At 42.0% G+C, this 14,010-nt stretch overlaps 1 protein-coding gene across 3 annotated transcripts in view; it reads left to right on the forward strand.

Annotated features, from left to right (window-relative positions):
- FRAS1 (Fraser extracellular matrix complex subunit 1) overlaps window positions 1-14,010 on the forward strand; it is a 410,546-nt gene that overhangs the window by 303,541 nt on the left and 92,995 nt on the right. For all 3 annotated transcript variants that reach the window (XM_045065725.1, XM_045066397.1, XM_045066061.1), the window contains 4 exons: window positions 793-825; window positions 9,387-9,518; window positions 10,766-10,891; window positions 13,279-13,526. In XM_045065725.1, the coding sequence (XP_044921660.1) occupies window positions 793-825; window positions 9,387-9,518; window positions 10,766-10,891; window positions 13,279-13,526 (539 nt within the window). The remainder of the gene's footprint in view (window positions 1-792; window positions 826-9,386; window positions 9,519-10,765; window positions 10,892-13,278; window positions 13,527-14,010) is intronic.

Here is a 14,010-nt window from a genome sequence, read left to right on the forward strand (position 1 = left end):
ACATCTTAAATTATAGAAAGCATTTAAAGTCACATTTTCCATTATATACATAAATGCAATTGTCCAGAAAATGATTAAGTCTTCTTTGAAAATATTGAAACGTGGGTGTAGGCCTCCTCTCTAAGGAGGATCCCCAGTGTTTGGTAACTGGGTAACTAATAGCCCATGAAAATGTTCATGGTTCTCTAACCCCTACTTCAAAAGACCTACTTTACAAAGAAACTCAGGATGTCCTGGGATTAGAAGGAAGGAAATCGTGTCAGCCGCAGTTGAAGTTATTTCCGTATCTATTATACTTGCCTAAGTTCCTAGAGCCTTTTTAGAGAGAGCAGAGTCCTGTCCTGTATAATCTATGGGATAAATGCCATGAGATAAATCTCTCCAATCGTGATAGTGTATAAATCAATGTCCCAGGCATCACTCAATTCTACAATGGAATAGACCCAGCAGAGAGCCTGTCAGTGATATACGACATCACCCACATTCACCGATTTGTAGGATTTTATGTACTGATAAAATGGGATCTGAATGAATGTATTATAAATCACTCTAACTACTGGGATATAAAATTATTCTACTCTGCCATTCTTTTTGTTACTTAAAATTAGTGCTGGCACCATTAAACTCAATATAACATTAACAAAAGACCTGGTGATCTTTCCTCAAACCATAATAATTTAGGTTAAAACATGCTTTACTTTTCTAACCTCTGCCCCATATTTTGTACCTTCTCCATCTATTTCTGACCCCCAAATGCTCACCAATGTACTGATTTTCTCTTTTCTGTTACAGGTCTTCCAGAATCGGTGAAATTTCACTTCACAGGTGACGATTTTAATAGTAATTTTGTTAGAAAATGGGATTTTTCCTTGCCTTATTAGTCCGTTCTTTTTGTTCCCTTCGTCATTACTATTTTCTAAGAACTGCTTAAAAGTTATAGAAGACAAGTTTTTCTGGAATAGTCACATCTAGTTAAATAGTAACAGCTTGAGTCTGTATTCATAGAAGAAAATTCTCCATCCAGTATTCCAAAGATTAGGGTTGTTTAAGTTCCGTTTCAAACAGTCCCAGTATCTATTAAAAAGAGGTGATCGTGGTTAAGCTCTTAGCCTCTGGATGCAGACTGCCCTGGGGGTCGGTTGCTCTGAGAATGTTTCTTAACCTCTCTGTGCCTGCATGCCTCACTCAACAGTAGCGATGAAAACTAATAATCATACATATATTAAGCTCCCAGAACTATGATTGTCCTGTCATTCCGTGTGACACTCAGCTAATGGATCGTGGTGTAGAGTGTCTTGAACTGAGCCTTCCCTTGATTGCTTTGCTCCTGGAGGGAGATGAAAGCTGTGTGTGGAAGACCCGGGCATCCCAGCTTTGGTTCCCCAGGCCGTAGAAGCTCCATGCTAGCGAGCGGACGTGTGGTCAGATCTGGCATCTCTGTAGAACAGCAGAGGGACAAGCTTTCTTGTTTGAGGTCTGGTGTGAGGATGGGTGGCTGTAAATGACACCCTAAACTGCTGTTTAGTTGGAGTTGACTGTTCCATTGGAATCAACCACCTGTACGTCCTGTTCTATGTCATGGTTGGAGAGAAAAGTCATCTCCCTCACCTCCCAGACCTTCTTTCCTTCTCTGAGGATTTAGAATCACACTTGAATCAACAGTAAATTTCATTGTTGAGTCATTGTTTCTTTTTAATTGAGATGCAGTTGACATATGACCTGTAACAAGTTGAAATACAGCATCATGTTAGTTTCAGGTGCACAGCATCTGATTGAGTATTTGGGTGTATTATCAGCCACCATATGTAGTTACAAATTATTTTTCTTGTAACTTCAGCATTTACTGTCTCCCTAATGTAATACTATATTATAACTGTAGTTACCATGCTGTAATTACACCCCTATGACTTAGTCATAGCTAGAGGTTTGTACCTTTTGGCTCCCTTCAGCTATTTCAGAGCCCCTTGTCCCAACCCCACCTCTGACAACTACCAGTTTGTTGTTTTCTGTAGTTCTAAGCTTGGATTTATTTGTTTGGTTGGTTGGAGCCCAGAAATCAATGAGATCATAAGGTATTTGCCCTTTTCTGTCTGACCTGTTTCATTTAGCTTCATGCCCCCAGGGTCCATCCATGTTATTACAAATGGCAAGATTTTCTTTTTTATGACTGAGTGATATTTCATTGCATATGCACACGACCTTTTCTTTATCTGTTCATCTGTCAGTGACGCTTGGGTTGATTCTACGTCATGGTTATTGTCAATAATGCTTCAGTAAACATGGGGGTACGTATATCTTTTCAAATTAGTGTTTTCATTCTTTTTTTAGGATTTTATTTATTTATTTGAGAGAAAAAGAGAGCACATGCACTGGCGGGGGGTGGAGAAAGGACAGAGGGAGACGGAGAAGCAGACCTCCCACTGAGCAGGGAGCCCAACTCAGGACTGGATCCCAGGACCCTCGGGTCATGACCTGAGCCAAAGGCAGACACTTAACCAACTAAGCCACCCAGGCACACAAAGTGTTTTCATTTTCTTTGGATCACCCAGAAGCAGAGTTGCTGGATCATGTACTATTTCTGTTTTGTTGTTTGTTGTTTTTTTTTTTTTCTTGAAGATTATTTATTTATTTATTTGACAGACAGAGATAACAAGTAGGCGGAGAGGCAGGCAGAGAGAGAGGGGGAAGCAGGCTCCCTGCTGAGCAGAAAGCCGGATGCAGGGCTCGATCCCAGGACCCCAAGATCATGACCCGAGCTGAAGGCAGAGGCTCAACCCACTGAGCCACCCAGGCGCCCCACTATTTCTGTTTTTAATTTTTTGTGGAAATGTCATACTATTTTCTATAGAAGCTGTACTAGTTTATATTTCCCCGAACAATGCCCATGTATTCTTTTCTCCATATCCTGGCCAACACATTTTATTTCTTGTCCTTTTGATATAGCCATTCTAACAGGTGTGAGGTGATACCTCATTGTGGTTTTGGTTGGCATTTCCTTGATGATGAGTGATGTTGAGCTTCTTTCCATGTATCTGTCGGCCATCTGTATCTGTAGGTCTTCTTTAGAAAAATGACTATTCAGATCTTCTGCCCATTTTTTAACTGGATTGTTTGGGGATTTTGCTATTGATTGTATGGGTTCTTTATATATTTTGGATTTTAACCTATCAGATACATAATTTGCAGATATTTCCCCCCATTTGGTAGTTGGGCTTTTCATTTTGTTGATGGTTTTCTTTGCTTTGCAAAAGCTTTTCAGTGTGATGTAGTCCTACTTGTTTGTTTGCTTTTGCTTTTGGTTTCAAATCCAAAAAAATCATCCCCAAGGCTGATATTAAGGAGCTTCCACCTTTGTTTTCTTCCAGGACTTTTATGGTTTCAGGTCTTACATTCAAGTATTTATCCATTTTGAGTTTATTTTTGTGTGCAGCATAAGATAATGGTACTGTTTCCTTCATTTGCGTGAGGCTGTCGAGTTTTCTCAACACCATGGGTTGAAGAGACTGTCTTTCTCCATTGCATCTTCTTGGCTCCTTTGTCATACGTCAATTAGCCATATGCATGCAGGTTTATTTCTGGGTTCTCTGTTCTATTCTATTCATCTCTACTGATCGGTTTTTATGGTAATACTATGCTATTTTGATTACTGCAGCATTGTAATACAGTTTGAGAGAGCCTGTGCCTCCAGCCTTATTCTTCTTTCTCAAGATCGCTCTGTCTTTTCCGGGCCTTTCGTGGTTTCATACAAAAGTAGCATCATTTGTCCTATTTCTGTGGAAAATGCCATTGGACATTTGACGGGATTGCATAGAATCTGCAGACTACATTGGTTGTTATGGACATTTTGACAATATTAAGTCTTCTAATCCATGAGCGTAGAATATCTTTCTATTTACTTGTGTCTTCTTCAGGTTCTTTCTTCCAAGTACAGGTCTTTTATCTCCTTACTTAAATTTACGCCTAGGTATTTCATTCTTTTTGATGCAGTTGAAAATGGGATTACTTTCTTTTTTTTTTTTAAATTTTTTCAATTTATTTATTTTCAGAAAAATAGCATTCATTATTTTTTCACCACACCCAGTGCTCCATGCAATCCGTGCCCTCTATAATGCCCACCACCTGGTACCCCAACCTCCCACCCCCCCACCCCTTCAAACCCCTCAGATTGTTTTTCAGAGTCCATAGTCTCTCGTGATTCACCTCCCCTTCCAATTTCCCCCAACTCCCTTCTCCTCTCCAACTCCCCATGTCCTCCATGATATTTGTTATGCTCCACAATGAAGTAAAACCATAGGATAACTGACTCTCTCTGCTTGACTTGTTTCACTCAACATCATCTCTTCCAGTCCCGTCCATGTTGCTACAAAAGTTGGGGATTCGTCCTTTCTGATGGAGGCATCATACTCCATAGTGTATATGGACCACATCTGCCTTATCCATTCGTCCGTTGAAGGGCAACTTGGTTCTTTACACAGTTTGGCGACCATGGCCATTGCTGCTATGAACATTGGGGTGCAGATGGCCCTTCTTTTCACCACATCTGTATCTTTGGGGTAAATACCCAGGAGTGCAATTGCAGGGTCATAGGGAAGTTCTATTTTTAATTTCTTGAGGAATCTCCACACTGTTCTCCAAAGAGGCTGCACCAACTTGCATTCCCACCAACAGTGTAAGAGGGTTCCCCTTTCTCCACATCCTCTCCAACACATGTTGTTTTCTGTTTTGTTAATTTTGGCCATTCTAACTGGTGTAAGGTGATATCTCAATGTGGTTTTAATTTGAATCTCCCTGAGGGCTAATGATGATGAACATTTTTTTCATGTGTCTGATAGCCATTTGTATGTCTTTCTTAACATCTCCAAGAGTTTATTATTGGGGTATAGAAATGCAAGAGATTTTTGTATGGTTTTGCATCCTACAACTTTACTAAATTTCTTTATTATTTCTAACAGTGTTTGGTGGCATCGAGGGTTTTCCATATATAATATCATGTCATCTGCAAATGATGACAGTTTTACTTCTTCCCTTCCAATTTGGATGCCTTATTATTCTTTATCCAGTGTGTTATCATTATTATTATTAATATTATTATTATTTAAGATTTTGTTTATTTATTTGACAGACAGAGATCACAAGTAGGCAGAGAGGCAGGCAGAGAGAGAGGAGGAAGTAGGCTCCCTGCCGAACAGAGAGCCCGATGCAGGGCTGAATCCCAGGACCCTGAGATCATGACCCGATTCAAGGCAGAGGCTTTAACTCACTGATCCACCCAGGCGCCCCCAGTGTTTTATTGTTATTGATGTGAACCCAGTATCAGGTCATTTCCAGTGATTGACTTCTAGATAATTCATACAATCAGTAATAATATACAACAGATTATATAGTATTTCACTTTTTATAAAGCAATATGCAATATAAATTGTCTTATTTAATCCTCGTAACAAGACTGTAAGGACAGGTATTATTTTTAGCATTTTAAGGCCAGGGAAATGAAGGGTCATTAAGTAATCTGCCCAGATCTCCAGTCCTGGTTAACAGTAGAGCCAAGACTTAAATACAAGTTTCTGACATGGAACATGGGATATTTTATTTAGTCTGGTCTGTATGTGTGTTGGTTGTGAAAAACAAGTATCATAAGAGTGTGCCTGTTTTGTTTCTAAGCCTCAACTTTTACCTGAAATCTTGAATAGGTGAAGGGGTTAACTATTACCTTCTCCAGGACTGTAAGTTAAGTGGTCCTGGAACCCATTATACAGGGTAAAGGAAATAGATGTTGGGCTGACCTCAAATTAATTTATCTTATTTCTGCCTGAGGTTGGTTGGTTGGTTTCTTTCTTTCTTTTGCTGTTGTTGAATGAATTTTTTTTTAAAGTGTTCTAAAGATTGAATTTTTTTAGAGCAGTTTTAGGTTTACAAAAACATTGAAAGTACAGAGAAGTCCCCATTCACTCTGCCCCCACAGATACCCAGGCATAGCATAACTTCTCCCTTGTCAACATCCCTCGCCAAAATGGTACATTTGTTACTAAGGGTGACCCTACACTGACATGTCATAATCAACCACAGTCGGTAGTTACTGTCGGGTTCATTCTTGGTGTTGCACATTCTGTGGGTTTTGGCCAGTGGATAATGACATGTATCTGTCACTGTGATACCCTATAGTGTATCTTCACTGCCCTAGAAATCCCCTGTGTTCTCTGTTCACCTCCCAGACCCACTTCCCACCTTCGGCAACCACTGTTCTTTTTATTGTCTTCCAGAGTTTTGTATTTTCCAGAATGTCACAGAGTGAGAGTCACACAGTGTAGGGTCTTTTCAGGTTGGCGTAGTTCACTTAGCAATATGCATTTTAGGGTCTTCTGTGTCTCTCCGTGGCTTTGTAATTCATTTATTTTTAGTGCTGAATGACACTCCATTGTCGAGAAGTACCACAGCTTATTTCATCCTTTTGTCTACTAAAGGACGTCTTAGATGCTTCCAAGCTTTAGCAATTGTAACTAAAGCTGTTATAAACATCTATATGCAGGTTTTGTATGGACCTAAGTTTTCAAATCCTTGGTGTAAACACCAAAGAGTGCAATTGCTGTATTACATGGTAAGAGTATATTTAGTTTTGTTTTTAAAAGAAGAGCCAAGTTGTCTTCCAGAAGGGCTGTGCCACTTTGCATTCCCACCGGCAGTGTGTAAGTTTTTGCTCCACATCCTCACCAGCATTTGGTGTTGTCAGTGTTCCAGATTTTGGCAATTTTAATTGGTGCATAATAGCATCTTATAATTGTTTTAATTTCCGTGTCTCTACTGACACATGATGAGGAGCTTCTTCTCATGTGTTTATCTGCCATCCATGTATTTTATTTGGTGAGATATCCATTAAGGTCTTTGGTCTGTTTTTTAATTGGGCTCTTTTTTTATTGTTGGGTTTTATGAATTCTTTGTACATTTTTAATAACAATTCTGTATCATGTGAATGTTTTGAAAATATTTTTTCTTCCAGTTTATGGCTTTTCCTTTCATACACTTAACATTGCCTTTCACAGAACAGAAGTTTTTAATTTTAATGACGTCCAGCTTATCAGTGATTTCTTTCATGGATCATGTCTTTTGTGTTTTATCTAAAGAGGCATCACCTTTCCCAAGATCATCTCATTTTCGCCTCTGTTGTCTTATAGGAGTTTGATAGTTTTGCCTTTCACATGTAGGTCCGTGAGCCATTTCAAGTTCATTGTTGGGAAGGGTATAAAAGTTTCCCTTTCATTAAGGAGAACATTTTTTGGAAACTGGTAGGAAGCCATCTCCTTTAGCAGAGTTTTGTGAGAGAAAATGTCAAATTGGGCACATACTGAGCTAAGGTGGCAACAAGCCCGAGCCTGGACATTGACCCAGAGTGAGGACGAACAGCTCATTGGGTCGATGGGCTAAGACAGGAAGGGAGGCTGACACTCCTGACCTGACTGCTTCAGACCAAGCCCAGGCGCTCTGCAGAGCCATCCTGAGCAAGGGAAATACACGAGGCAAGTGGTGCTCGCTGGGGGCCTCTGACCTGAAGAGGCAAACTGTTTCTCAGAGAAATCAGAAACGTTGCTTAAAGGAACAGCTAGACATATAATTGCTGACATTTGGATTGTAAGTTCTTATATTTGTTTACGAAACTCCGCACCCCACTGATAGATTTTCTAGTTACAAAACATGTGCCAGCAAATAGCTCTCTTCCGTTTACTCACAGAGGGAAAGATAGGCGAGGGTCACCCTGATGGCGCGGTGGCGTTACCGAGACTCTGGCGCGTCGGGGTGTCTCCCTCCCTCTGCGGCAGTAAGGGTGGTGAAGGCCCCCCGAGGTCTGCCCCGCTTAAAAGTGAAATCAGTGCAAATCATTTCATAAAGTAAAATTGTATCTCACAATAGTGATTTTTATTTAAGGCACGTGTTCTTAACTTAGATCCCAGAAGCTTCAGAGATTCAGCATCTGCTGAAATTTGTGGGAAATGTTCCTATGTTTGTCCCCCAAGCCTCCAAACATTAGGAATTGTCTGTTCCTGTCCCTGATGTTCCAGAGAGGAGGTCGAGCCTAAACAAAGAAGCAGGGGCAACTGTCGTGGCATTTGGCCGAATGACCAGAGCCATAAACCTTCATTCGCAGGCGGAATGTCTCCTCCTTCAGTAGGGCTATTTCTGGACCGCTCTAGGACATGGAGTGCACCTTATAAAACCCAGCCATCTCCTTTAGATCTGTTCTCAGGGAAAAAAACAAATCTAAAGCCCAAGTGGGATCATTACGAGCAGCCGCTGAGCATCCCTTTACTTCGCTTAAGTAGATGCCAGCCTCCTGCGGACTTGCTGCTGAGTCCAGAAGAAGGGGGCGAAGGAAACCGGCCCGGAGGCAGGCAGAGCTCACATTTAGAACAATCGACAGCAGCGTTTTGTCCGTAGCGACTACCGATAAACACGTCGGTGAACCGCTGGTACAGATGTTCTTCCAAACCTGGCTTTAGAGACTCGAGGGGGCTTTAAGGTCCGGGAAGGTGGGAATCAGTCAACCGCCAGACACACCTGCTTCCGTTTCCCGCAGGGGACGGGCGTTCGCTGGGATGTCAGACAATCCAGGAAATAAAATCTAAAAGTCATGGTTCTCCTCACAAAGTATCTTCCGTGTATTGCAGTGTGTGACGATCCCGTAAAAACCGAATAGGTCTGCTTGCTTCCCAATAATTGCCTTCTGAGATACTCGTGTGGGTATTTTCTGTCCTTTTTAAAAAAGCTCTTTCCTCATGAGACGGAGGTGTCATTTCTAAACGAGATCTCTTGAAAGAAAATATTTTTCCAGGACATGAGGAGAATGAATCAAAAAATAATTCCATAAATAAGAGTCTTTTAATTTTATTTTTAGAATTTATTTATTTACTTATTTGAGAGATTGAGAGAGAGAGAGAACACAAGCAGGGAGAGTGACAGAGGGAGAGGGAAAGGCAGGCTCCCCGCTGCACCCGGCGCCCAAAGCGGGGCTCGATCCCAGGACCCCGAGATCATGACGTGAGCTGAAGGCAGAGGCTTAATTGACTGAGCCACCCAGGTGCCACTCATAAATAAAGTCTTTACGGGCATCATTGAAGGGTGCAGATTTTATATTACTTTCTTTTCCACTAACATTTACCAGGATCACCTTGTCGTGGAGCTTGCTTTATAGAATGACTTTGTTATTGTGGTCCTTTAGCCTTTCATTATCCAGGAGAGAAAACCTCGTGAGGCGCGCTCACAATCTTCCTTGCTTGCTTACATTTTCCGTTTGTGAGCATCGCTTCAAAGTGTCCAGGTGATCTGAGAACCTCCTGGGAAGCCCCTGATGGTGACCAGGCTACACGTCGATGTGCATGTGTGTTTATCCTTTCCAGTTTCCGATGGAGCCCACACGAGTCCGGAGATGGTCCTCACCATTCATTTGCTTCCCACTGACCAGCACCTGCCGGCGTTCCAGGTCACAGCTCCCCTGCTTGAGGTCAGCCCAGGAGGGAGCGCTGCTATAGGTAGGAACTGAGCCTAAAAGAAACATGCCTCTGGGAATGGAACCATATTTCAACAGCAGTCCCTGTTTAAACCTCTTGATGGTTGCCAAGAAAGAATGACCTCTTCTTCCAGAAGGGATATGCCTTCTCACCCGTGTCCTTCCCTCTGCCCATTTCCACGCAAATAGAAGCAGCCAGAGAGAAGGAAATAAGCCCTTCCCAGGCCAGTGTTCGGTGACAAAGCACAACACAGAATGTGTTTTCCAGCAGAGACAAGAAGGGAGAGGAGCGGTCTCAGTGGCTGCCCTTGTTTTCTGTTTAGAAAGTGAAGCACAACAGGAGAAATGACAGATCACAGTAACCTTCGGAAGCTGCAAAGCTTCTGGGCACAGTTATTCTGTACGTGGTTTTCTTCAGCTCTCAGTGCACTTACTCTTCAGCAGTTTTCCTGATTCTTCCACCCAGCGAGTTTTAAAAGCAAACAGTGGATGTTGTGGGGTTTGTTAGCTGTGCTCTACAGATCCTTATCTGGTTTCTTCCCCTGAGTATTGGCCTGAAATTAATTATCATCCAATTTCTAAACAAGCCTCATGCACAAAGACGATGGCCATGCCACCCTGTTCTTTCTCACTTCTGTGATGGCCCTAGCAGCCGTTGTTTTGTTTTGTTTTTAAGATTTTGTTTATGTATTTAACAGACAGAGATCACAAGTAGGCAGAGAGAGAGAGGGGGAGAAGCAGGCTCCCTGCTGAGCAGGGAGCCCGATGTGGGGCTCGATCCCAGGACCCTGGGATCATGACCTGAGCCGAAGGCAGAGGCTTTAACCCACTGAGCCACCCAGTGCCCACCTAGCAGCCATTGTTAAGACAACTTGGCTCTTCTGTGGATTCAGAAAAAGAAGGGAATAAATAATGAAAAGCCAAAGCAGTTTCTGGGAGCATTTTTCTGGAAGAAAACCTAGCCCAGCCGGTCAGAACTGACCTATATATCAGCTTCCGTGCCCTCATTTGTATGGAAAGGTGTTCTTAATTCAGAACTACCTACTTACAAGTTAACTTTGGGAAGTAAGTGAACAACTTGCAATTTAGGAATTGACTGTGTCATCAGTTTTCACTCTTCCGTGGTTGACCGGAAGTCAACGGTGCCTTCTTGCAACCATCAGATTGCCCGCAGCATGGCTTCCAGCCTGCCCTGTAGCTGTAATGTAGGCAACACATACTGTTTGGAACGTACACGTCCTCTCACAGTGACCTGTCTCCTGACTGCAGGACTTCAGCTGGTAATAAGAGACACCGAGACTGCTCCTGAGGAACTCCTCTTTGAGCTCCGGAAACCTCCCGAGCATGGTGTGATCCTGAAGTACACAGCCGAGCTCCAAGGGCCCATGGCCACAGGTAACTGCTTCCTTGGTCACGGGCATGCTTGAAGGGTTTCTTGCTCTAGTTTTATGTCTCAGACAAGAAGTAAAGCAAGTCCGTGGAACGAACGATGAGGAGAGACTTTGAAGGAACAATTTTTAGTTCTTAGTCCATTGGCTGAAAGATTTGGGACTTCTTTCTCTGCACCCACAAGCCAAAACAATGAGGCTGTTTCCTCAAGTTGTGGGTGAAATTAGTTGAAATTGGCTGATTTATCTGGAGTAAATGCATTTAGAACCACCTCATACAAAGCGTCAGGTGCCACTTTTCTGTGGTTGGTCATGAAGATGAGTTTGTCTTCCTTAGTGGTTTTTTTTTTTTTTTTAAGATTTTTTTATTTATTTGACAGAGAGAGTAGGCAGAGAGGCAGGCAGAAAGAGAAGGGGAAGCAGGCTCCCTGCTGAGCAGAGAGCCCAATGTAGGGCTCGATCCCAGGACCCTGGGACAGTGACCTGAGCTGAAAGCGGAGGCCTTAACCCACTGAGCCACCCAGGCGCCCGTCTTCCTTAGTTTGCTATGTTAATTTTCACAGTCTCCTTAGCACTGAAACTCTGACAGCATAAACAACCTGTGTCTTCATCCATAAAGAAGGAAACACATTTTTTAAGTCGTATCTTCATGATGTAACACTGTGGTAGATCATGGGACCAGCTTTCCAAAGTCATATTTCTTGTACTTTCTTCAATTATAGAAAAATAATACATGTTGATTGTCTTAGAAAGTATGAAAAAGCACAAGGAACACAGCTCAATCTAATTGTGTAATAGTTAGCCCCTACACATCAAAGTGAGTATTCTCTCTTTCAAAGTAGTCACTTTGGGATGCTATATGCTTATTTCAACAATTTGTACTTTCTCAGAAACCTTTATATAATTCCTAATAGTCATGTAGTCATGCATTCTTTCGAATATCCCTGCAGAGAGAGGGGAATAAATCTTTGACCTTGAAGTTAGATAGAATTTGAAGAACAACCAACAAGCATTTGGGAGTCACAAAGGCAGATTTTTAAAATTTGCTGAACATAAGAAATATCATGAGAATAGATTTCTAGCATCCTAAGGGAACTACTTAAGGAGCTTTACCAGTCAGAACCCAGTCGCCTCAACATTATATTTAACCTATACTGTGTAACTAATATATACCATCTAAAGATGTTTGTAAAATATTTTATTATTTTTTTAAAAGCACAATACCACTAACACCAGTAAATCACAATAATACAGTGTCAAAAGAGAAGACTTAGAAGACAAATACAGAAAATGAATAAATTCTTTAGTCGCACTCATAGCACCAATTACTAGTGCCAATAATCTGTCAGGAAGTAGAGTTGAGTATAACATCCAAGAAGACCAATTTTTCAGTTATACTCTCTGGAATCCTGGGGGCCCATGACGTTAAGAGGCATATCTTGTAGAAAGGGTTCCATGACCAAACAACTTTGGAATGCTTTAATATTTCCCTATTGAAGATTCTAAAATTCTAATAAATCCTGCAGTTCAAAAAAATTATTAGTTTTAAATTTTGTTTAATCTGTTTTCCCAAAGTTATATGACCTTGAGACTTTTTCACACACCTGTGAAATCTGTCAAAAATTTGTATTCCAGACCTACAATGTTTGGATTTCTAACTTTAAGTCTGTTTTTAAATTTTTAGGTATTTTTGAATTTAGAAAAACCTTATAGTCCCAACTAAAATGAAGACTGCTACAGATCCATCAACCATAATTTATTTTCTTAACTTTTTCCAAAAAAATTCAGTGTCAAGGTTAGATCCAAGATTAGGTCGTCCTAAAGAGTAGAGGCTTGACCTTTATTCTCTAGAACTAAGAATGATGACTGGATCTCACAGAAGCAGATTTGAGCTCAGTATGATTAAGAACTTAAACAAAGCTATCTCCAGTGGGATTGGCTGCCTTGTAAAGCAGTGAGCCTCCCACCCTGAGAAGTGTTGAAGGACAGGCTGAATAACCCCCTTTCAAGAGTGGTGTAAAGGGGCACCTGGGTGGCTCAGTGGGTTAAGCCGCTGCCTTCGGCTCAGGTCATGATCTCAGAGTCCTGGGATCGAGCCCCACATCGGGCTCTCTGCTCAGCAGGGAGCCTGCTTCCTCCTCTCTCTGCCTGCCTCTCTGCCTGCTTGTGATCTCTGTCTGCCAAATAAATAAATAGAATCTTAAAAAAAAAAAAAAAAAAAGAGTGGTGTAAAGGGAATCCTACACTGGGTGTGTGGTTGAGCTAATTAACTTACAACTCCCAGAGTATATGATCCTATATGTACTTCAAAATCCTGAGAACAAAGGTGTTATATACATGAAAAGCGTTATTCCCAGAAGGAATTGGCTTTGCAATATGTCTTCCTCTCGGAAGGTGACACCTTCACATATGAAGATATTGAGAAAAATGTTCTGCAGTACCTTCACGATGGCTCCTCTGCCCGGGAAGACAGCATGGAGATCTCAGTCACAGATGGCACGTCAGCGACAACCGTGGAAGTGAAAGTGGAGGTGTCACTCTCAGAGGACCGGGGGCCTCAGCTGGCTGCTGGTGCCTCTCTGAGCATCACCGTGGCCAGTAAAAGCACAGCCGTAATCACCAGGTCACACCTCGCTTATGTCGTAAGTTCTTCCCTGTGTCTTCTTGTTCACTGCACCCTCTCCCTGGGCTTGACTAGAGAGCAGTGCCATGGCTGAAGATTCAGGGCATCAGGTCGGTGGCCATACAAGGAAGTTTCTTCTCAGCCCCCCAGAGCTCCGCTCCATTGTTTATTCTGGCTGCTCCCCACGTCTCCTGAGCAGACAAGGGAACGAGCGGAACTTTGGTGGAAACACAATGAGATTGTGTAGGGATGGGTGATGGTCAACAGGAAACAGTGCCTATGCCGGAAAAGCCTGAGTCTCCATTTTTTAAAGCTCCATCCATAATATTTCAAATGGCAATTTTGAGGAAAGAACACTTTAGAAGAACACACCTGATTTATGACTAATAAGTAATAATATTTCATGGCCCGCTGAGAGGAAGCTCACTTTCACCAGCTTTGGTCTCAGGGCCAGATCTAGACAGAATGCTGGCACATTCCTTTGGCAGTACCTCTCTGCCGGG

The sequence above is a fragment of the Mustela putorius genome, unplaced genomic scaffold, assembly GCF_011764305.1.
Source record: "Mustela putorius furo isolate JIRA1106 unplaced genomic scaffold, ASM1176430v1.1 tig00000040_pilon_pilon_pilon, whole genome shotgun sequence".
Lineage (NCBI taxonomy): Eukaryota > Metazoa > Chordata > Mammalia > Carnivora > Mustelidae > Mustela > Mustela putorius.